This window comes from Nelusetta ayraudi, unplaced genomic scaffold, assembly GCF_046127955.1.
Source record: "Nelusetta ayraudi isolate G7.1 ecotype Tasmania unplaced genomic scaffold, CSIRO-AGI_Nayr_v1 ptg000042l, whole genome shotgun sequence".
Taxonomy (NCBI): domain Eukaryota; kingdom Metazoa; phylum Chordata; class Actinopteri; order Tetraodontiformes; family Monacanthidae; genus Nelusetta; species Nelusetta ayraudi.
In genome coordinates this window covers 11,759,706-11,783,206 of record NW_027466092.1, presented here as the reverse complement: position 1 = coordinate 11,783,206, position 23,501 = coordinate 11,759,706, and the positions used below count along the sequence as shown (strand labels likewise).

Genomic DNA, 23,501 nt, shown 5'->3' with positions numbered 1-23,501 from the left:
CATCTGCTTCTCCTGCACTTGTGGGGGATTCACTCTTAGGGCCAATTTAGAATTCCCAGTTCACCCCACATGCATGTCTTTAGACAACACATTGTCTACGGAGTGAGAATGTGTTGCTTTAGACTGTAAGAGGAAGCTGGAACTGGAGAGAACCCATGCAGACACAGAGAGAACATACAAACTCCATATAGAAAGGCCCCAGAACCAGGCATTGAAACCTGTGACCTTCTTGCAGTGAGTTGGCAGTGCTGACAACTGCACCATCGCATCACCCAAATGTTTATATTGAACATTATATTCAAAACTTACAAGTGTTTCCAAGTTTATCAATGAAGAACCCAGACATGATGGTCACTGTAGCACTTCTACGGACAAAAGAATACACATGTTAAAATGTATAGGTAACTAATCAGCCAATTGCGCGGCAGCAATTGAAAGCATTTAGCCATATAGACGGGCTTTCTGAAGTTCAAAGCCAGCATGAGACTGGGGAAGATAGACTTTGAACTTTGAAGGTGGTGAACGTGAATATCACACATCCAACCTTCAAGCAGTGGAAAGATATATATATATATATACACAAACACACTCCCCCAGTAGCAGCAAATTGCACCTCGAGTGTATGTGTATATTTCGATATTGACTTTAAAAAATGTCATTATTTCTTATTCAATCAAACATGGCTGTTTGTGCAGGTTCTTACGCCCAAGAACTGATGGTAAAGAGAGAATTGTACTGCTGAGGACTCAGCCCCAGTCCTAACACACAGTCCATTGTCCCATTGGTGTCGGTTATATGGAAACATGTCAGGTTCTGTCAGAGGGAAAAGTGAATAAGGTTATTAATTATGAACAATGCTGGTTGTGTCTTCAAGTGCCTGTTTCTCAGTCTTACCCCCTGGAACTGATCCTGCAACACACTGGGCATGTCATGGCAGAAATATGGGCCAAATGACAGAAGACAGTTGAAGAAGAGCAAAACAAAGCGATAATATGCTGAAAGAGAAAGGCGAGGGTTACTTTTCTCCACAGCAGCAAAGTGTTTTTTTTCGGTATAATTGTGTAAATTTCTGGCATTAATCATTCCAGAAGCCAAGAAACTATTATTCTATCTATTATTAAGTAATAAGTAAATACGTATTTTGTTAACTACCTTTTAAAACAAGATTGAACCAAAAATGTCTAATCCACCATCTAAAGTGAATCCCTGGAATTCATCATATTAGACTACATGAATATTATGGAGCCGATTTGTGTAGCATAGATTAAATAATTGGAGTTGAACGTACCTTTATCAGCCATCTGTGAATGCAAGCACAACCTCGAGGCAGCGGATGGTTATGCTTTGACTGTCTGACGTTCTTCCTCCCAGGACGGTTGTATCAGAGTTGTGAAGACAACGCCTTTTCTTTTTCTAACATGTCCTATCCAGCATATGAGACAAGTTCTGGATATCCTCAGAGCACCTGGTAGATTTGGTGTATAAAGGTGGAGCTTAAACAAAGAGGCTGGTAACCAACTCCTCTATTCTACTCCTGTAGAGTAGAGTAGAGTAGAGTAGGCGCTGTTGGTGGCAATGCTTCCTTAAGAGCAGGGCAAATAAGTTGAGTGAAGCCCAGTGACAGGTTCAGCCACTGCAGTCCACAGAAGATAAGATGCGCTCTCTGCCTCCGAGTCCTGGTTCGAGTCTCAGCATGACAATCATTCACTGCCATCGCCACAATGGGGTTTTGGCTTGACAGGAAAGAAGGGAGTAGCGCTCTGCAGCTGCATTGCCACCAACAGCACCTACTCTACTCTACTCTACTCTACTCTACAGGAGTAGAATAGAGGAGTTGGTTACCAGCCTCTTTGTTTAAGCTTTATGTTTTTTTGTACAGTTTTGCAAAATTTCAAGGACTTTTAGGATAGATCAAACAGTAACAGCAGGACATGCCTTTTCCTCCCATCGGAGAATGCAAGATCAAATTCATCGACGCGACTTTTCTTAAAGCTCTTTGAAAAAAATAATCTAAAAGCAAAAGGGACCGTGACCCGGAGGCTGCAAACCAACAACAAAGATTCAGGCTCCACCTGTTGCCTTGTACATGAAGGAAAAAGTCCAGAAGATTTGGTTGCCATCACAATGCATAAGAAAACGAGCCTCTTCTTGAGAAGATGTTCCTCCAAGGGGGAAGGTATCAGAGAATTTTAACGTCAGGCCCCAGAGAATGTAATTATTCTGTTGCACAACAGTTGGCAGCCTGCCAACTGTTGTTGGCAGGAAACAACATCCAGAAACTGTTCGGGCAGAACAGGAAAAACAAATAAAACAGCATCCAACAGGCTGTTAATAAAGACTTTGGCTTCAGCAGAATCATGCACCACCTGTCGCAGGTCAACCACGACCCAAGGACAGGAGACGCTCAGCCGTCAAGCTTTTTTGTGCAGTAGAGCAAAGTGTTTTTTTTTTGTTTTATTTGCTTTTGCTTTCCCCCACTAAAGCTGTATCTTTCCATTTGTGTACTAAAAGACAGAGGAGTGAAACAGAGTTGAATGACAGTTTATTTCTGGCACACATAAATTGCATTTTTGTGGGAAAAAAAATTACACAACTTAACAATTTCCCTTTTTCAGTTACTATACAAAGCAATATGTGTAACAGCAACATACAGACATGCACATCAGACTCATTCGGTAATTTCATTTTATAAAAAAAAAAAAAAAAAAAAGCTAGAAATAACAGAGTGTAGTGGCTGAAACTCTGAAAATATCAACATCTGTCCCTAATAGGAGCAGGGTTGACTGTGAGGACGTGTGAGACAAATCAAAACAATCAATTCCAAAGCAAGAAAAAGTCTTGTCTATTTGAAAAGGAGCCTAGAAGAAGTGCAAGTCAGTCAGTCAGTTCCTTGAGCACCACTGCAAATAGACAGTGATCAAACAAAGGTCAGAACAGTCAGAGGTGTATGTAAAGGGTTGTGCCTTTGGTCTTGGAGGAAACTGGAGTGAGTTATTAATGCTTTGAGATCTGACAGAGAATGCGGTTGAGACAATTTATATAATCTAATGTAAATATTTAAAAAGACAATAAAATGATTTTAAAAACAACAGGTCAAACCATCTCGAGAGTAAATGCTGTTTAACGGAACTTCAACCTGCTCTCCCAGACAGCTTAGTTATCTACTGCAGTGAATTAAAAAAAATAAAAAAAAGTTTATAATAAAAAGTAGTTGTTTTTTTTATTCCCAAAAGTCTAGTTGACAGAACGTGATCTGACCGTGTCGCCCTCATCATCCTCGCTTTGCTCGTGGTCTCCTGGGTTGAGCGGCTCTCGGTCAGAGTCTGTCTGCTCCAGCCGAGACCTTTTGGTCGTCTTGTTCAGGGTCCCGCCCTGAAGATGAAGAAGCCAAGATAAAAGGTCAGCAGCCATATGAGCAGGAGATAAATGAGGTGCCTTGCAGGTTCACTCACCTGTCTGTGGTCCACCACGTTGAGCACAACGGAGGTGACGATGCAGCTGACGGTGTTGGCCAACATGAAGATCATCATCCTCTGCCAGCGCCACAGTGGGATTTTGGTTTCACTGGATGGGGCGGTGGGGTGGTGAGGGGGCAGGAGGGCAAAACAAAAGGGAAGGCCGTTGATGATTGATGAAAACAGCGTCTCTGCTAAATGTCGTGCAGTGTCCCAGAAGCAGCATCTACTACCTGGACTTGGTGCCCAGAATCTGTCCCACCACCAGGTTGGACACTCCGATCCCCACCATCTGTATGGAGGTGGCCAGACCCATGGCTGTTCCTAGGGTGGCCTGGGGCACCACCAGGGGGATGGACGGCCACATGCTCGCCTGGAGTCACAGCAGAGGAGTTTGCTCATTACGCAGGCTCGGCGCAGTGAAGCAAACCATCAGCAGTTAGTTTCTGTTTTTTTATAACTAGATTATGAGTGTTACTGATTATTTCCTTGATTATTTCCTTCTGTATCATTAAATCAGGCAAACAAACAGACCTCCCTATTACGAATATTATAACAGACAATAATGTACAACTGAAAATTTATAAGGGAAGGTGAAAGTTCTTTATGACTCTCGTTATATGTGTTTTATTTTGTGTTATTAAGAACTACTCAACCGGCATACAAACTAACAGTGGTTTGAAAAAAACTGTTCTAAACGATGTAGTTTTTAGAATTCCTACTTGCTGCATTGGCCTATGTTTGAACTCACAGCAGCGAATGAGTAGGTGACTCCCAGCCATATGGTGGAGACCAGGGGAGGGACGAAGGTGAAGGCCAGGAGGCCAAACACAGGCAGCGTGAGGATGGCGCAGGCTCCTGCAAAAATGCCCCGCAGACCCACATAGTCCTGAAAATAGACATTAGAATTAGGTCTCATGAGACGCCTGGTCATATTTTATCCACCTTCACTAACAACAGCAGAGAGAGGAACTCACAATGAGGATGCCGACGATGGCCGACAGCACCAGCGAGCTGTCGTAAACAGCTCCAGCGATGTAGGACGCCTCCTTCTGGCTGTAGCCGCTATATTTATCCTGGATGAATTTACTAACATAGGAGAAACATACATTGATTTTTCAAAAAGAAATCCCCCACAGGGTCTCATATTATTTTGTGTTTTTTAAGGCATACCTGGCATCAGCGATGAACGGGAAGATGCCGTTGTAGAAGAACATGATGGTGAGAACCAGCAGCCAGTATCTCAGAGACAGGAGCTTCACATCCTGTATCCTCTGCACACACACACACACACACACACACACCACCTGAAACTTCAACTTAGTCAAGTTCCTCCCAGTTTTCCTTTTTCAGATCCTTATTTTCAAATAAACCAATTTCACTTTAAGAACGCTAATAATTTATATTGATAGAACAATGATGAACCTTTACGTTGACAAAAAGCAAAAGAAACATTTTAAATAAAATGTTGTTGCTCATGAATACGAACCACTTTGCGAGACTGTTCCTGGATGGCGCCATCGAGACCCAACTGGCGCATCCCGAGCTTATCCAAAGTGCTGACCACAATGGCTGAAAAGAAGCCAAGCACACACAGCAGTGCACCTGAGGGAACAAATTATTTATTTATAGTGTGCTTTTCTAAATAAATAACAAAGTACATTTCACAGAATCCATGAAACAAGAGGCAACACGTATACAGAAGGCAAAACCTCTTCTAGCACAGCTCTGTATTCTTGAGCAAAGTGAAGAAGTGCACTTCAGTAATTAAAGTGGGATGAGATACATGCATGGATAACTGTTTTTAAGTATTTGGTAAAAAGAAAAAAAAAGTCCTGTTTTTTTCTATGTTAAATAAAACATGGTTGGACAACAGAACTGATGCAGTTGTTAATAATGAGCCCATCATCAAGGATGTGATTAAAAGTTAATGTAGGATGAAATGTGTGCCAAACACTGTTCATAATCTTTTGTTTGATAAAATGTTTGGAGGAATTTTCATTCGAAAAAGTAAAACAAAAAATACAAAGTGGTCCAGGAAAAGAACCCTGAGGGACTCCATAGCGTAAAAGCAAAAACAAAAAAAAACAAGTACAACAAACAATTAATCTTAAACTCAGAGCAAGTTTTCAAAACATTGAATAAAATAATATGATCAAGAGAGTCAACGTGTCCTCTTGCAGAAGATCAGAGTGTTTGACACTAAGCTACTATGAACTAGACTCTACTAGCTATAAACTAAACTTGAACATAATCTAAAAACAAACAAACAAAACAAAGAAAATAATGACTTTGTCCTTCAAACCTACCGCCCCACAGTGTCCACTGCATGCCATAACTCTCTTCAAACTTCTGCGTGAGGAAGAAGTTGAGGACTGAGCCCAGGCGGGAGAAGGCCAGAGTCAGACCAAAGGCCAAAGCCAGCTCCTTCCCTTTGAACCAGAATGCCGTGATGCGGTTCTGCACAACTGACGAGAAGACAAACGACAGGGCAACTCAAGGAGACGCTTCTTTAACTGCACACTGTAGAGTTTCAGTACGGTGGCCTTACTGGTCAGAGACCCATTGCCTGATCCAAAGAGCAGTCGGCCTGTCAGCATTAGTGGTAGCAGATATGGAGTCCCTTTAAAGTGGGAGCCCAGTGCAAACAGCGAGGAGCCCAGAACACACAGGAAGGAGAACAGGAAGACGCCAACTGCAGAGAGGGGAGGCACAGAATTGACTTAGCATGAGTGGCTGCTGATTAGGTTGTAGTTTCTTGAGATTACACAAAGGCCAGACTGGCATCCTGGTGGTATGATAAGCACTTGTATCATTAAAAAAACATCACACTTCAGGACATACACACAAGACAGGCGTAAACTTACAGCGGTTTCCCAATTTGTCAATCAGGAACCCAGCCATGATCACCACGACCGCATTCCTGATAGGAGATGAGGAAAAAACTGTTGATGAAAGGTTAAAGGGTTGCAGTCCCATCAATTGTCACAGACCTACACGTTTGAAATTTGCTTTGTTGTCATTTGACCCATCCCCCGATGGTGTCACCTTACGTAGTCTTTAGGAGTTTTAATCATCTCAAGTCCAACTCTCAATGCTGAGTGTATGCAGAGTAGATAGTAGTAGATAGTAGATAGTTTGTCTATGTGTGTCTGCATGCTTACGTCCAGGCGTAGATGGCATAAAGAAGGTTGTACTGCTGAGGGTTCATCCCCAGTCCCAAAACACAGTCGGTCGTCCCATTGATCACTGTTGTATTGGGACACGTGAGGTTCTGTCGGACAAAAGGAAGCCAGTCAGCAAACCTGTGGACGGCCTTTGTGATGTTGACCCTTAACATTGACGATGAATAAATCAGTCGGCACTCTTTGAGCTCCCTCTTCCTGAGACTCACCCCCTGAAATTGGTCTTGCAAAACGCTGGGGATGTCGAAGCAGAAGTAGGAGCCAAAGGTCAGCAGGCAGTTGAAGAAGAGCACAACAAAGCGATAATAGGCTGTGAAAAAGTCAAATTGTGAAATAAGATATTTGAATGAAACGGACAAAACAGAGACCTGATTTCCTTTTCAATGCATAAATGGAACCTGGAATCAGCAGGATAAGTTTTAACAACAAAATACTTCACTACACTAGGAGGGAAAGGCAAATGCTCAACATTGTGCATTAAGTCGGCAATTTTAATGTCAACTTCAAACTGACCAAATGTTGATTTGTTGGAGTAAATTGGGAGTCCTGGGTTTCCAGTACAAAGTGAATGTATATATGAAGATGAGGGGGAATAATTCAACGTCTGCAAAGCTGCTGAACACTCTCTCTAGAAATATTAGACACTGTTTTATGGACAGAAAGACATTACAAACGTCAGACAATGATGATTTCACGTCGTGTGAGTACAAAAAAATATTGCTAATTCAAAGTTTCGTACTACTTCCTATTCAGTCACATGAGCTCTCCTGAAAACGCAGTGCTGACTCGATGGTTTAGTAGTCTGCTGGTTAAGGAAAGGCTACAGAGACTTTCTGGGTCACCAATCTGCTTTCTTGAACATTTTTCAACAAAACCAATGTCAAATGTACCTTTCTCTGCTGGCTGAGCCATGGCGAAGAATTAGAGTGACTGAGTAGCTTCAGAGGGGAAACGTCCAATTCACATTCTTCAATGTTGTTTTCATAAAACGAAGAGGTAGCCGCACTGGTCCACAGTGTTGGCGATGGTGTTTTTGCCACAGGTCACTTGCTGAGGTTTTGTCAGCGTACCGCGGATCTACAAACAATACGGTGAGCTCTGACGAATCATAGACAGACAGACAGACAGAGCTGATGTATTGGAGCTCAGCTCTGCTTTTTGCTCTGTTCTTCTTCTCTTAGATTTGTGGCTGGCGTGCCTTGTGGGACAGTGCTGCCCCTCTCTGGTCAGAGCTGCGAACAGGTGGGTGACTATTTGCTCTGTTTCTTATTTCTTCTTCGTCTTCTTCTTCTTCTCCTTCTTCTTCTTCTTCTTCTTCTTCTTCTTGAGGTTTTATGGCAGTGGGCAAACAACAAATTGGCGCATTACCGCCACTAACTGATTAGGAGTATGGATCATTCTGACTACATGAAATTAATTTAACTAAGATAAAGATAAAGATAAAGATAAAAAAATAAATAAATAAATAAAATTAATTAATTAATTAAAATAAAAACCAAATTAATCGATTATCAATAATACTAATAACAAAAATAACAACAATAATAGATAAATCACTAAATAAACATACAACCTTCTATACAACCCTGTTGCTTTTACAAATCTCAACAAAAACACTCTCACCTCTTGCTTCTCCCCTCAGTATATTAATTACATTGAACCTTTCCTTTTGTCTATTGAGTTTTTGTATCATTTGTGTCCTTTGTGTGTTATATTTATTACATTTTACTATGACATGTTCTACTGTTTCCTCCTCACCACAGTAGTCACAACCCCCCATGTTGTGCTTCCCTATCTTATGCAGTGTGCTATTTAACCCTGTATGCCCAAACCTCATTTATGAGAATATTACCTCCTCCATCCAATTTCTTCCTGTACTCCTTGCCTCTCCAACTTCCTTCTGGATTCTGTAATACCACCTCCCCTTCTTTTCTTTCTCCCATTGTTTCTGCCGTCTCTCCTTTAGTTTCCCTTTTATTATGTTCTCGACTTCTTTCCGACAAATACTAACATTTATTTCGATATTTCCTTTCTTTGTCGCTCCCTTTGCAATCTTATCCGCCATTTCGTTTCCTGACACCCCAATATGTGCTGGCACCCATATGAAAATAACCGTGTCACCCATCCTCTGAATCCTGTACAGTGCCTGTTGCATTTCCATTAGAACACCTGGTCTACTGTCAGAATGACTGTTATTTAGGCTTAACAGTGCTGAACTTGAATCAGAACATGTAAGCGCTCTCCCTACTCTTGTGTCTTTCACCCACTGTAGTGCTAACACTAACGCCACCATTTCCCCTGTGTACACTGAAACTTTTCCCTCAATCATTTTCCCCACCCTGACATCAAACTCTGGTACAAAAAAACCTACTTCTGTTTTGCTGTCTAAACTCTTTGATGCATCTGTGTATACCTGTATGTAACTGTTGTAACATTCTTGTCTTTCCTTTGATCTAATATTGATAGATCCACAGTAAACTCTGGAAATAACCATGGCTGTATTAGTGGTATGGGCACTGTTGGGCTGATCTGTAGCTGATCTATCTGGTATTGTTTTTGCTTTTTCTGCCACTGTCCATCCAAAGCTCTTTGTTCTCCTCCTCTCCTTCTCCCAGCATGGTCATGGTTTTAAAATAACTTGGATGATCCTGACGATGACCCTGTAAATTAACCCAATAACTTATTGTTAGTTGTTCCCTTCTTATTTCCAGCGGCTGTTCTCCCATTTCTACCAGTATGCTGCTACAGGAGTTGATTTAAATGCACCCGTACATCATCTTAAACACTGATATTTTACTTGATCTAGTGTTGAGCTTGCTCCCGAACCATAAACTATCGCCCTTATAATCCAGAATAGATCTGACTAATCCTATATACATTGATTTTAGGGCTTTTCTATTTGCTCCCCATTCTCTTCCCACTAAACACCTCATTACATTTATCACCTTTTTACATTTGTCAATCATTTTCCGAATGTGCACTGCCCACGTGAGTCTTTCATCAAACCATATCCCTAGTAGTTTAAAGTGCTTAACCTTCTCCAAATCCTGATTATATAATTTTAATTTAATCTCCTTCCCCATTCTTTTCCTTGTAAAAAAATAATTGCTTTTGTTTTATCAACTGAAAATCTAAATCCCCAACTATTTGCCCATTCCTCTACTTTTAAAATAGCTTCTTGCATTTTTTTTTTTTTTGTACAATAAACCCCACATTTCGTCCCCTCTTCCAGATTGCTCCATCATCTGCAAACAAAGAACACCCCATTCCATGTTCCACTTCTGAAAATACTTCATTAATCATTACTGAGAATAATAATGGACTCACAATACTCCCTTGTGGTGTTCCATTCTCCACCGTAACACTTTCTGAGTACTCATTTCCCACTCTAACTTGTATCTTTCTATCTTGTAGAATTTTTTTTATCCATTGGTTTATCTTCCCTCTTACCCCCATTTTAAAAAAAAAAGTTTAATTGGCAGCCCTTCTTTCCATAACATATATGCTTTTTCAATATAAAAAAAACTACTATCACACTTTTATTAATCTCTTTATTAATCTGTGCTTTTCTTATTTCATGCTCTAAGCACATCACCGCATCCATAGTATTACGGCCCTTCCTAAAACCACTTTGATATTTTACTATATACCCTTTACTCTCCAAAAAAAATATGTTAATCTTTCATTTATCATTTTCTTGATTACTTTGCAAATATTTGATGTTAAGGAAATGGGCCTATAATTCATTGGGTCAGAAGAATCTTTCCCTGTCTTACTTATTGGAACCACCTCAGCCTCTTTCCAGTTGCTTGCTAATCTCCCTTCTTCCCAGACTTTGTTATACAACTCCAGCAATACCTCTTTTGATGTTTCATCAAGGTGATTTATCATTGTATAACATATTTGATCCTTACCTGGAGCTTTTCACATTGTCCTCTTTAAAGCTCGATTCAATTCTGCTTTAGTAAATGGTGTATTAATTAACTCCTCTGTTTCCCCTTCACAGTGCAACAAAGCTTCATTCTCCCTTATTGGCCTTTCCCTTCCCCTTTTCCCTTCTTCACTAATATTTCCTGAACTATGAATTCTTCTAAATGTTTTAACCAACATTTCAGCTTTTTCCTTATCCCTTACCGCTGTTTTGTTACCCTCTTTTAAAACAGGGTATCTAAACTCCTTTTTAACCCCATTCATTCTTTTAATTATTCCCCATATTCTTGATATTTCTTTTTCCCTCCCTACTGAATTACAAAACCTTTGCCAATACTCTGTCTTTGCACACTTTATGATTCTTCATCCTCTTGTGATCTTTGATATTCAATAAGACTCTGATAATTATGATTCTGTTTTAACACTTTAAATGCCTTATTTCTGCTTTTAATTGCCTCATCACACTTTTTGTCCACCATGGAACAACCTTTTTTCTTTGCCCAACTCCCTTTAACTTAATAGCTTTCTTTGCAGCGTTTAAAATAGCTGCACAAATATATTCATTTAACCTATCAATATCAACACTTGTATCAATTTTTCTAATTTCTTTATGACTAATGTCCCTAAATTTCCCCCACTCAGCACTACTAAATGACCACCCCTGTGCTCTCCCTGTATCTTGATGTTCTAGATTCAATCCCACTTCTATCATTATTGGATAATGGTCACTTCCTATAGAGGTATCCTTTATCACGTACCAAGCATATAGACCTGCCAGTGAATCTGATACTAACATGAGGTCTAACACTGATTCTGTCCCTGTTCTAACATCAACTCTTGTCCATCTTCCGTCATTAAGACACACCAGATTTTTAGTCTCCATTAATTATTTTACCACCGCTCCATTACTATCATTCTTATTGTCCCATAAGGTGCTACATGCATTAAAATCCTCACAACATATAACTTTCCCCTCTAGATAATCTGCCAGTTCATCCAAGGCTTCTGATGACATTCTGTTACCTGGATTATAAAAATTTACTATTTTGATATTTTCCTCTTTTGCCCAAATTTCAATGACTATATATTGCATTTCCCTTCCTTTCCCCACCACACTGTATTGTGTATCTTGTTTGATAAACATTACACACCCACAACCATTTCCCTCTCCTCTATCTCTAAGGACACTATCATAATAACCTTTAATGGAAAAATCCAGTACTGGTTTCAGCCATGTTTCTTGAATGCACAAGATGTCTGGTGCTTTCTTAAAGTCTCTAATAAAAACCTTTTAGCTCTTGACCATTTGCTATTTTATTTCTAGCGTTCCATTGTAATATAATCAGCCTGTCTTTTCATTTGCTCCCCCAGGCTTGTCACCCTCCAGTTTTCTATTAATATCTTCCCAGGATACCTCCCTCATTCCCAAATACTTTTCAGCCCCCTTTACATTAATTCTTATCTTCTCTGTTTTGTGTTTGACTTGATCAGTACAGTTTATTATGTAGGCCATAAACAAAACCAGTGTTTCAACCTCTAATTCCGCGTCCCCTTCTTGTCTTACATTCTGTTTAACCTTAATAATATCCTCTCTTCCTCTTTGCTCCTTTACTCTCTTCACTGCCTCTGCATAGCTTTGGTTGCTAGCTGTTTTTATTTGAGTTACTTTTATTGCCTTCTGTCTAGCTTTGCAACCACCATATGTCACCCTGTGTTGTCACCCTGTGTTGTCCCCCACAATTGCAACATTTATCTTGCACTCCCTCTTCACATTCTTCGAACCTATGATTTCCTCCACATTTGGGACATCTCTGTTTTCCTTTGCAAACTGCAGCTATGTGTCCATATCTTTGGCATTTATAGCATCAAGTGGTGGTGGAATATAAGACTTAACTGGGAAGCTCATACACCCTATTTTAACTCTCTCTGGGAGAATGGACCCTCGAAATTCCAGAAGGACTTACATGCTATCTTGTCTTTCCCCATTAACTGTTCTTTGCAGTGTCCGGACTGAATTTACCTCTCCTTCACTCATCCTCCTTTTTAGTTTCTCCAAGTCTTCATCTACTGGAATCCCAGTTATGACTTCCCTCGCACCCATTTCTACCCCTAATACCTTTCGTTCACCCACCACCTTCTTGCATATACTTTCCACCTTCCTACCTGTATTTCTCTGTTCCTCCATTTTACATATTGTCAATAAGTTTCCATCCCACAAGATTTTCGCCATTTCCACTTCACCAATTTTCTTTCTTAGTTCTCTCGTCAGCGCTATCGGTTTGATATGTTCATCCTCTTTCCTGAACCTCAGAATAATTATAAACTCCCCCTCCGAAACCCTTTTCCGCGTCACTCTATTCCCTTCATCTGAACTACTCTCTTCCAACCTGCTAGTGTGCTTCTTTCTTTTAATGTTCTGATTTGTACTCAGACTCCCCGTGCTCCTTCCCTGCTGTGATCGCTGTGGTTTTCCATTGCACGCCACGTCCCATTCATTTCCTAACTCTATCTCACTATCCCCTTCATCCTCATCTTCCTGATTTGCCATCCTGATCCACTCACAAATCAGTTTATGCCCACCGCCAAGTTCACACCTTCAAAAAAACAAAAAAACAAAACACCTCGACTCCTGTCAAACTTCTGTCCGCTGCTGCCGCTCTGTCCTGGAAAACCCCTGTAGCCACCAGCGTTTCTTATTACTTTTTTTTTCTTCCACATTTGTTGATGTTTTGGCAAACATTGGAATCCATTCATTGGATTGGACTGGCGCTTCCTTCAAGTCTTAAAGTGTCAAGTGTGAAAATTCTTTAAACGCATAACTTTAGTATGTATTTGCATTTTTTTTAAAAAAAAAAACAAAAAAAACACTTTCCTACATCAGTAACACATATTACAACTTTGAAAAATAAGGCAATGTATTGAAAATGTTAGTAATTAAACTATGAATTCATGAGCACAAACTGCAGCACTGAAGACCTTGTTATTCAAAAATTGTGTTTACTTTCAATATCTCCAAATTGTTATAGAAATTATGGATTATTATTGTTTGAGCTTTCATATAGACAGTACCATCAACGTTTGTTATTGTGGGGTTTTTTTGTTTTTTTTAAAGCGCGTTTTAAACTTCTTGCACCACTGCGGCTACCGTCATTGTACACTGTGTATTTTTTCCTGCTCCGTACACGTAAAACCGCTTCTACTGGCTTCTGATTGGGCTAGGGCGGAGGTAAGGAGAAGTGCCCAATCAAAAGCAAGCAGGGGCGGGCCTCTGCTGATCTTTGTTGCACTTCATACAAAATCTCACGTTGTCATGTGTTATGAAACGGTAGCGTCTTTATGGTTACCCTGAGTTCATGGGAAAGGTTCTTGATGACTTGAGTTGCAGTCTCTAGGAATGTCAGGGCTGCGCAGAGCCAAAGAATGGGAGATTTCTGAATCTGACGAGAGTGACATTGAGGCGAACCGTAATGGCAAAAGACAAACTGCAACAAAGATCACAGTCGAATCGACCGAAGACGTGACGGGGGTCCTTCCATCGTCCGAAACAAAGCCAGAGTCCAGCCGAGCTTCTGCTCTGTGTCCCCAGACGGAGGCGAACGACAGTCGGACGCCGAGTCCTGCGAAAAGACGCCGCACCAAGGCGGAGGTGGAGGCGGACCGACAGGAGCGGAGGGAGGCGACGGAGCGCCGGAGGACAGCCCGAGCCCGAGAGAAGGAGGAGAAGAAGCAGGAGCAGCAGAGGAGGAGAGCCGCAGCGGAGACCCTGAAGAGTCTCCGGCCGGAGAACTGCCTCAGGTGTCTCACTGTCGGCATACATCCAGGTACAAGCGATGTCATTGGCCCATTACCGTTTGCAGGATCTACCGTGCGGGTTTGACTGTTATGTAGCGATACCTTTTTTGTTTTTTGCTCATGTGGGTGTGAATGTGTGCTATCCTACAGCCCTCCTGCAGCAGGATGGCTCTGGCATCTTGCTGGACACTTTGGTGAACCTGGAGTGGAGGTTCAGCATTGAGAGCCAGCAAATTCCACGCAGCATCGCTTGGACCAGAGATTTACCTGAGGTCAGATTCATGTGCTTCTCTGACAAACACACTGGAGGTGTACTGTTATGCATATTTTAACAGTCCTTTGTGACTTCTTGGTTTGCCAACTTAAATGTTATTTTCACTCTGTTTATTACTGATTTGTTTTCAGCAAGGAGACACTGGGAAGAGTTCCGTGGAGGAGGAGCAGGTGGTTGTGGTTCTGGATCTGTCAGAGTTCATTGACTTGGCGCTCTCTGTAAAGAAGGTAAGCAGCTGTTTGAGTGCTTCTCAAAACCCCCTGTGTTGGGCATGTTGAAGATTTTGTTTCCATTTGACAGATGCTAGACAGTGAGGGGGAGGAGCCTGGGGAAGGGTCCTACCTCAGTGCTCTGCTGGAGCATCTCAACCGGGATGCAAAGAAGGTGGTCACACTGTTGGTGAAAGACGCGCAGCCAGATTACAGGTGAGTAATAGATGTGCAGAGGTAGTAACTAGATACGCTGTTATATTATTCAGACTCTTATCCATGTCCTTAGGTTTGATTATTACAGTGAATTTGAGACGCCTCACTCCAGACTGGGGATGGAGAGTGTGGACGTCGAGGAGGTTAGTTTACCTTGAAAATATCAGCTGATTTCTATTTTTTTATTTTATTTTTCAATGCAAACGGGTTTATGCATCTTTTCTTGTTCTTGTTATTTCAGGTTCTTGTGTACCTGCAGCTCTGGAAGAATATCTCACTCATCTTCCTGGATGGCTGGACAGAGGTCACAAGTCACGTGTGCGCCGTCACTAAGGCCTTATCAAAGCGCCCTATGAAGTGAGCGGCCACATTTTCATTGCAGCAAAGTAAATATATCGAGTCGTCTTTCACACACTGACAACATCCTCTGTCCTGTGCTTCCAGAATGCTGACGGAGCGAGTGGAGCTGCCCTTCTGCATGGACGGTTCCTGGGCCAGCGGGGTTCGGGTGGAGAGGAACGGCTCAGGGCTGAACCAGGTGTGGGGGAGGCAGATCCAGCAGCTGAACAGAGTCAGTCCTCCCGTGGCCTCCGCTGTCACTGCAGCGTACCCATCTCCTCAGCTGCTGCTGCAGGTGACTCCACACCACACCACACTCCACCTCCTACCTACTGTGCCTACTTGAAAGTTGCACAGATATATAAAAGCCAACATTTGACATAGACCTATTCAAGGTCCCTTATGATGCCCTTTTTCAAATCTTGATTTTCTTAAAAAAACAAGGCTCCTGTTATGCAACCTCTTGATCTCCAGACAGCAGTATATTTAGCCCTCTGTTTGCAGCCTCCTACTACAAAAATATTCAGCTTTAGCTTGCTGCTCAAAGTTCTGTCGGGCAAACAACATGTTTAGACAGAGATAAGAAAACAAAGGGGCTGCAAGGTGGTCTTGAGGTCGTGGAACTGGTGGTGATATCAGTGAGTTATTACTGCCCTCTGTGACATCACAAAGGGCCAGTTTCAAAAATGCATCCTTTAGCACAGTTTCCACAAAGTGGAGCAAACGAAGGAAATTAAGGAAGGACTTTTCTCATGTGAGGAAAGTTCATTGATGGATACAAAGGCAACGTGTTGCAAAATATTTGTAAAGAACATTTAAAACTCAAAAAACTGTTTATTAAAAAAAAAAAAAAAAAAAACTCAAAAGCGCAAATTTCTACAAGCATAAACAAAATGTATGGATATTTACTTCTTCGCCAGAAATACCAGAACTTGAAGACGGAGCATGAGAGAAAGGCGCTACTGGCTGATCTCATGGTCCAAGGCGAAGGGAAGGAGAGGCGCATCGGTCCGGATATATCCGCCAGAGTTTATCGCAACCTCACAGTCCAGAACCCACAGCTGGTTCTGGATTGATGTTGCCACGAGACAGATGGACGTCACCACTGGCTGCTAAGATGTTATTGTTTCCAAGTTAAAACTGTGCCTCTAAGTATCATGTGAACTTTCTATTGACGTAAAGTCAATTGTGTTGACTACAGGAAGAATTTTAATATATAAAAAAAAAAAGAAGAAAATGCATTATGAATATTGTATATCATGAAGCTGTTTCTGTTGTCGCAAAGTTTGCTAATTGTGTGATGTGCTCTGAAATATGCCACAGACAAACATTTTTTTCATATTTTGTTTTATTTTATGGAAGAGTAAGAAAATTAATAAATACTCACTGTAATAAAAAAAAAAAAAAGCTTTTGTAAGCAACAGTGTAAGCAACAGTACTGCAGAGCATTCAAGCCTGAATCCTTTCTGCTTGCCACACATTTGCATGAACATTCATGCTGTGAAAAGTAATGCTCCCCCCTAGAGGCTCCTCCTGAGAATAACAAGCATGCTCAACATTTCTAGAATTTCTTGTCTTTCAAGTCTAATCTCTCAAGTTTTAGATACAAATGACACAAACAAATATAAAAGTCCCACGTAGTATATAAAAAACTCATTATTCCCATTTCTTTTTTTCTTTTTTAAAAAAAGGCTACAAATAGGATAAATCACCAATAAAACAGATTTAAAAAATGAATAAACCACCTTCTCCCCATTTCTTTTTCAAGTAACTTCCGTATCATACAATACAATGAACCAACTTCAGTGTTGGAACAAGAAATACCTGCCAAACAATTGTCACATTCTGTTGTCTCACCATAAGACTTTGACCGTAAATCGCACAGAAACCAAATCACCTCAATGCACATTTTGCCACCACTGGATCATGTCCAGCGGCACCGTTTGCACTGGAAATCCTCTGGCTCTGAGCAGCAACTGTCAGAGTCGCTGCTGGGGGGAGTTGGAGGGCACTGGCAAGTGCAGGGTGGGCCTTGGAGGGATGTTTGACAGGGGCAGAGAGGTGGGTCCGTGTTGGGGGGCGGACTACAGCTGCAGGGGCTCAGGAAGGCGCAGGCACTGGGACTGGGGACTGGGCTGGGGACTGGGCTCGGAGCCGGGCTCAGGTCCTCCTCAAAGAGCTTCTCAGGGAGGTCCCAGCACTGCCTCGGTACTTCAGGACAGCTGTTGCTGCTGCGGTTGAGGGTGAAAACCCAGCCCAGCTGCATCTGGAGGCGGGTTCGAAGGCCCGGGGGCAAGTCCAGGGCCTTGAGTGTGTCTGGGCAGTTGGGGAACGTTTGGCGGAGCCGCGCACAGCAGAGGTACTGGAGGGTGGTTGGGGTGTAGCAGGCACGGATCACCTTCATGCTGCTTTTGGCCGCTGTGGAACACACCATGGGGTAGAACTTCTTGTTCTGCAGCTTGGTGGCAGCGATGCTGGCTAAAACCAAAGAACAAGCAAAGTTTTAGAAACAATTCCAGATGCTTTGAAAGTTCCATGTAATACCAAGTATGAGACAGCGTTAAAGTGTATCCAGGCAAATATGCAGGTTTCAGCAGAGCTGAAGATTTAGCCCTCTGTTTACAGCCTTCAGCTGAAACGCTCAGTTTTATCTCACTGCTGAATTGGTTTTGTCAGACCTTCAACTTGTTAGGAACCAGACAAAGACAAGGCTGTTTCAGGAGCGCGGAACCCACACCTGCGTGGAGGTGTTGTCACTAAGTTCGGAGGGTTATCGGTGCCCTTTGTGACATCACAAACCGCTGATTCCCAAAACCATGTCTTTTAGCAAAGAAATTCTGAAATTAACAACAAGCAAAATAACCCAAGCGCAGACATTACGCATTTCTGGTAAACTCAGTTTTTACATAACGTGGAAACTAGGGGAGCCCTTGGTGACATATCTGCGTACCCTTTGTGATGTCACAACAATTTCATTTCCAGAACTGAGTACTTAAAAACATACTTTCTTAAAAGTGGAGCAAAGACTCCTTGACAGGCAACAGACAGAAGCACACTGCTATAAAAGAAACAGTTAAAAGTAAATTTTGTAACATATGTGACATTTCAAACCAAAATCTGTCTTAGTATTTCCACATATATTTCAGACACCTACCTATGCAGTGTCGGTTCTTGTAGAAGGTCAGCGTGCCCCGCCAGGTGTCCAGGTGCACTCCGATGATGGAGCCTTGGCCAAACCGACTGGAAAACACCACTTTGTCCCCTTTGTGCTGGAGGTGACCTGAATACATGGAAGGTTTTAGACTTCAAGAGCAGCATCACATTTTATGGATAGGTCAAAAGTGCACAGCACTTGTCAGGCTCTGGTATGTTACCCTCCGTGACATTGACGGGCCTCTTAAATGACAAGTGAAGTATTAAAGTACACAAATTATTAGCTGTATATTTATTTTCAACTCATACGTCTAATTTGCCAATTCCTCTGACAGTTCTCGCTGTGTCTGGATCCTCGGCAGGCGACTCTGACCTGTGTAGGAGAGTCCCCAGCTTTCTTCGTCGTGGCCAAGCAGGCTTCCGAAGCTGTACTTGAACTTCTCCATGTTCACCTCCGACGTCCCTATTCCCACCATCTCAACACAAAAGGCCACAGACGGGCGCATCAACAGGCGGTCTCAGCGTTTCAACGATCCCCCCCCACCCGCAGGACGCAGCTGACACAATACTCACCATGTCGGTTCCGTAGACGGGGGAGGTCATCTTGACTTCCCAGAAGTGATGGCCGTCGGTGAGCTCCTTGGTGCCGCGGATGGCAGCCGTGCCGCAGCTGTAGTCGGCATGGAAACTCACCTTCCTGTTGTCGCAGCTGAGGAAGGCTCCAGAGGTCTTGAAGTCGTCGTCCCACTCCCACTCAAACTCTGACGTGAGTAACACAGTTACTGTCAAGACTCTTTATTTTTTTAATTTATGCTCGTAACTTTTCACATATCTAATAATCTATTGAATTTTGATTTGGTGTGCCCTTTGTGAAATCAAGGGCACACCTGTTTTCCATTTCCATCTCCAAATTTTCATCAATCAGAGCAAGCAACAACAAAAAAACAAAGATTGAACCGTCAACCCTTCTAGAGAGTTTATCGACAGGATGGCACAAATTTTCAAACCATATATAAGACCAATATAAGATCTAACCGTCAGTTAAGTCTTGTATTGCTTATGTAGAGTGCTGGGTAGTAGCATCACTCACCCTGGTCCTGCTCGCCACACGAGCATTCGGTGCTGACCCCAGTGACCAGATCCTCCTGCGGGTAACACGGACAGAAGGACTCCCCAATCACCGGCACGGTGCACGGTAAGACCACCGCCTCCGACACACTCCGAGGACTCTCCAGGTGGTCCGCCTCGGATTCTGGGTCGCTCATCTGGCGGATACAAACAGCACAAACCGCGTCCTGGAAGTCAGAGGGCCGCACCATGTTGAGCCTGAAGGCCGGACACAATCTGAGCAAAATTCTCCAGCCAACTGGTCGCTGTATCATCTGTGTCGAGAGATCCCGTGAGTCCCTTGCAAGCTGTTTGCAATTCCTATTGGTCGGACGAGTCGTGTGAGTCGGGATTGTAAAATTAGACCACTTCCAAAAATACAGCGCCTCCCGCTTTTACCTCTGAGACCTGACCATGTCTTACAAGTGGCTGTTTGCAGATGGGGTCAGTGGAAAACTACTGGCACCCCAGTGGAGAGGTGTCAGCATTCACGTGAGGAAACACTTTTTCTTTGAAAGAGAATGATATCATTGAAAGAGGCCAGGACATTAACATTTCTAGAAGCCAGTTAACAGCACAGTAACAAACAACAGAAATGAAAGCAGGACTGATGTATACTCTTGTTGAGGATTAAACCAGTTAACACAGCAGATGCAGTCTTTCCAAAACCATTTTCTATCGAGAAAAAAGTTTATTTAAAACAAGCAAACAACTTTTTACAAAAGTTATGGTGATAAGATTAATCTCTGTCTGCCAATAATTGAACTGGAAACACACCAAGTCATCTGATTGATGCGAGGGGCAAACCCACCGTTTGCAGTCGTAGGTCTAGTTGTCCAAATCAGATCAAAACATGCTGCATGTGCTTCATTCACAAAGTGCTCAGAATTATTTGGGAACTTGCAGCTGCTTCCTAACACACCCTAAACCCTGACACTTCATCCTGAAAGGACACTGCTTGGTTTGTGCCAAATTACTGAGAGCGACTGGTGGGAGTTTTCCAAAATGGATGTGTGAGAATTCCAAAGTGAAATCTCAGCGATCCAGCTGCCTTACAGTATTTGAAACCTGCTTGCTCCAAACATACCTTTGAATCCAGAGTTGCTACACCGCACCGAGGTTCATAACACAATCATATTATGTTATTTCATTACTGGATCAAATCACCTTTATAAACCTCCTGCTTTTAAAACATACGCAGGTTCCTCTTGCTTGGGTGGAAAACTTTCAGGTTCTGCAGCCGTTGGCAAGTTTGGCTCAAACAAAAGAATTGGAGCACGACCCCCTTCCTCCCACCACACAAAAGGCAGATGAAACCAGTTCTTAATCATGCATTTTAAATTCAAAGGAACGGCAGGAATGGCTAATTTTACATTTCTGTTGATACTCGAGCGACACCCTTTTTGTTGCATCACAAACAAAACGAGTGAGTGCACTGTAGGGGGTGCTCTTTGTTTCGTATTGTTTTTCCAACGTTTCACCTGCGATGCAGTCTGGCCGTCCCGTTCCTCCCAGCCCGACGTCTGGATGGTCGCCATGACGTCTGTCTCCTGCCGAGTCTCGCTCCAGGCCACATGCCGAACCCGGCCGTTCCTGCCTCTTCTCAGCATGGCAGCTCTGGGAACAGCAGATCCAACAACGTGTGACCAGATGGCATGTTTACAGCAGATCATGTCCTTGATTCTTTTAGGCTGAGCTCTTATCATGTACTGTTTGTTGTGGTTTTAGAGCCTTTATCACGAGATGGAGGTGTTTGATTGCCCATTGTCCACAACACCTTTGTATGTCTTCATTTGAATTTTGTTCAATGTAATAATGACAATGGACTGAAGATGCAGTTTCACTTGAAATATTGAAACACTACGAGATAATTTTAATTGTTTTTCATTGTCTACGACTGCCTTCCAGAATCTGACTAAAGGAGATAAAAAGTGACAAACTTACTCATATTTCTGTTTAATGTTTGTTTGATTCAAAAAAAACAATACAAAAATCTGTATTTTTCAAAATATCGAATATGAGAAAGAGGAAGATTGTTCAACTGTAATACATTCTTTTGAGGATCACTCGCCTTCCAGCTTGTCTGTTTCCGTTTGCCCCACATGTCACAGACGCCAGAAGGAAGTGTTTCCATGCACTTGTGTGACCCTCAAACCTTCTGCTCTACAATTTTGGTACCGCAGCTCCTGCCAGCCTCTGCTCCAGATATACACATCTGACCTAGCAACTGAAGCGTGCACCAACTATAAATCACTGAAGCTGTTTTGTTGCCGCCCATCAAATATGATGACCGTGACGTTTGGCTTCTCAGTTCGCCTAAAAAAAAAATTCTCGTTGGAATGTTAGTGTGGAATTCAAGTATCTGCCAAGACGTTATTTCAGAGTAAGGTCGCTTTGTTCATTCCTACTATAAAGAACATTTCAAAGCTGAATGTTCAATAACATGAAAGCCACTTTGGTAACAAAACAAAACAAAAACAAAACAATCTGCTTCTCTCAGTTCACCTATGTGACACAAATAACACGTGCTTGATACAGTAGGCTGCTTTTGGCAACTTCATTGAGTCCCTGTTGCTCTGCATGTGGACTTTCTTTTTTTCTAGAGAGAATATATGTGTGTTGAACCTGCGTTTTTCCAGTTGCAGCCATTAGTTAGGTTTCTTGTTATCAGTGTGTTACCCTGATGGCATGTCTTGGTTAATACCCACCACTTAGCGCAGCATCTGGTGACTGCCTTGCAAACAGGTGCAGGAGCTAACCGCCAATACTTGAGATCAGTTAGTCTGGGGCTATCAACTCACTTTAATGAGGTTTTACCCTACATACTCTAAACGCATCATCTGGACAACCCAGTCAGCACACACTACAGCGGCATTCAACTGACATACTAGAAGCAATATAACCTCATACAGAAGAATTTCAACAAATAAAACACTGAAAATTCTAATATAGTTCACAGCTCAGTGGAAGCATTTGTCAGCAGTGATGGCTGAAATGTGGCATTCTGTAATCTGAGCCTGATACTGGTATCCTGACTTGAAGCTTCTACTGCGTCTTCGCAGAGTTGAAGGTCTGTCAACCACAACACAGTAGTATCACTGGCTAATGTGCGCTCTTACCTTTCAGTGGTGTCCCTGTGCGCGCTCTTGCAGTGGCTCATGTTGACGCTGGTGCGAGTTTCTCGGCGTCCGACCATGTGACACGCGCAGCCTGCACTCTGTCCCACTTCTCGTGAGGCACGAGGTAAACATTACCTTGCCACGCCTGGTCGCGTGCTGATTGGATGAGCGCGGCGTCGAGTGGGAGGCGCTCTCACAAATGTTCTTTGATTGCCTTTACGTTGACTATTAATATGTAAGTATACGTGTCTTGTTCACGAACATTTACGAACAGGGTGTTTATGGCTTCGTGGCAGTGATGTATGGACATGTTGTTTTTTTTGTCGAGGGGATAATTGTGACAGTATTGAATATTACAGGTAAACCATTCGGTTTTACAACTTCTAGCATTACATTATGGAGTAGTGCTGGTGTGTCTCGGGGCTTCGTGACAGGAAGCTAAACAGGATCACGGACCATATGTTTCCAAGAATAAAAAGGCATTCCTGTAACCAGCTTGTCGTTTCTGGTGCAGACAAGATTTTGTCGAGGTTGAGGATATTACTGTTTCTAAAATGAATAAATAAACGGAGGAGGTTTGAGGATAGGAGGGCGAAGAAATGCATTTCCCCCATTAATTTCGATAGTTTAGTGTGCACTTGAATGCGCCGTGCCGCTCACCGGTGGTCTATTGGCTGTGTTGTGGAAAGGGCGGGATTTAGCTGCTACACTCGCTGTATGAT

General features: G+C 42.5%; 3 protein-coding genes across 4 annotated transcripts; 1 reads left to right on the top strand and 2 right to left on the bottom strand.

Moving 5' to 3' along the window:
• Nucleotides 1-2,528: 2,528 nt before the first annotated feature.
• LOC142893652 (lysosomal dipeptide transporter MFSD1-like) lies at nt 2,529-7,683 on the bottom strand. Of its 2 annotated transcripts, XM_076034442.1 has the most exons (14): nt 7,531-7,683; nt 6,850-6,950; nt 6,620-6,729; nt 6,323-6,378; nt 6,007-6,150; nt 5,765-5,923; nt 4,945-5,060; nt 4,629-4,729; nt 4,433-4,544; nt 4,207-4,344; nt 3,689-3,828; nt 3,453-3,564; nt 3,259-3,372; nt 2,529-3,164 (listed from the first exon to the last, which is right to left on the bottom strand). In XM_076034442.1, the coding sequence occupies exons 1-14, from the start codon at nt 7,550-7,552 to the stop codon at nt 3,162-3,164; spliced, it is 1,428 nt and encodes a 475-aa protein (XP_075890557.1). In that variant the 5' UTR covers nt 7,553-7,683; the 3' UTR covers nt 2,529-3,161. The 2 variants fall into 2 exon arrangements, with proteins under 2 accessions (XP_075890557.1, XP_075890556.1); XM_076034441.1 differs by having other exon boundaries at nt 2,529-3,372.
• A 6,089-nt stretch (nt 7,684-13,772) lies between these two features.
• On the top strand, nt 13,773-16,825 carry eme2 (essential meiotic structure-specific endonuclease subunit 2). The gene is made up of 8 exons (XM_076034437.1): nt 13,773-14,391; nt 14,513-14,634; nt 14,768-14,863; nt 14,937-15,061; nt 15,135-15,204; nt 15,303-15,418; nt 15,506-15,695; nt 16,321-16,825. The coding sequence occupies exons 1-8, from the start codon at nt 13,965-13,967 to the stop codon at nt 16,474-16,476; spliced, it is 1,302 nt and encodes a 433-aa protein (XP_075890552.1). The 5' UTR covers nt 13,773-13,964; the 3' UTR covers nt 16,477-16,825.
• A 66-nt stretch (nt 16,826-16,891) lies between these two features.
• Nucleotides 16,892-22,925, bottom strand: spsb3b (splA/ryanodine receptor domain and SOCS box containing 3b). The gene is made up of 7 exons (XM_076034436.1): nt 22,780-22,925; nt 21,142-21,277; nt 19,644-19,818; nt 19,127-19,314; nt 18,927-19,029; nt 18,555-18,680; nt 16,892-17,878 (listed from the first exon to the last, which is right to left on the bottom strand). The coding sequence occupies exons 1-7, from the start codon at nt 22,854-22,856 to the stop codon at nt 17,325-17,327; spliced, it is 1,359 nt and encodes a 452-aa protein (XP_075890551.1). The 5' UTR covers nt 22,857-22,925; the 3' UTR covers nt 16,892-17,324.
• Nucleotides 22,926-23,501: the final 576 nt, after the last annotated feature.

Bases quoted from the DNA above. Each gene is read 5' to 3' on its own strand.
- LOC142893652 (XM_076034441.1), bottom strand. From the start codon at position 7,552: ATGGCTCAGCCAGCAGAGAAAG. The intron at 5,924-6,006 runs GTAAGGCCACCG...TCTTCTCGTCAG, and splicing joins AGGCAATGGGTCTCTGACCA to TTGTGCAGAACCGCATCACG. The intron at 4,730-4,944 runs GTTCGTATTCAT...GTGTGTGTGCAG, and splicing joins AGGAACAGTCTCGCAAAGTG to AGGATACAGGATGTGAAGCT.
- eme2 (XM_076034437.1), top strand. From the start codon at position 13,965: ATGTCAGGGCTGCGCAGAGCCAAAGAATGGGAGATTTCTGAATCTGAC. The intron at 14,392-14,512 runs GTACAAGCGATG...GCTATCCTACAG, and splicing joins CACTGTCGGCATACATCCAG to CCCTCCTGCAGCAGGATGGC. The intron at 15,696-16,320 runs GTGACTCCACAC...CTTCTTCGCCAG, and splicing joins CTCCTCAGCTGCTGCTGCAG to AAATACCAGAACTTGAAGAC.
- spsb3b (XM_076034436.1), bottom strand. From the start codon at position 22,856: ATGGTCGGACGCCGAGAAACTCGCACCAGCGTCAACATGAGCCACTGC. The intron at 18,681-18,926 runs GTCAGAGTCGCC...CCATGTATTCAG, and splicing joins CTGGGGACTCTCCTACACAG to GTCACCTCCAGCACAAAGGG. The intron at 17,879-18,554 runs GTAGGTGTCTGA...CTTTGGTTTTAG, and splicing joins CAAGAACCGACACTGCATAG to CCAGCATCGCTGCCACCAAG.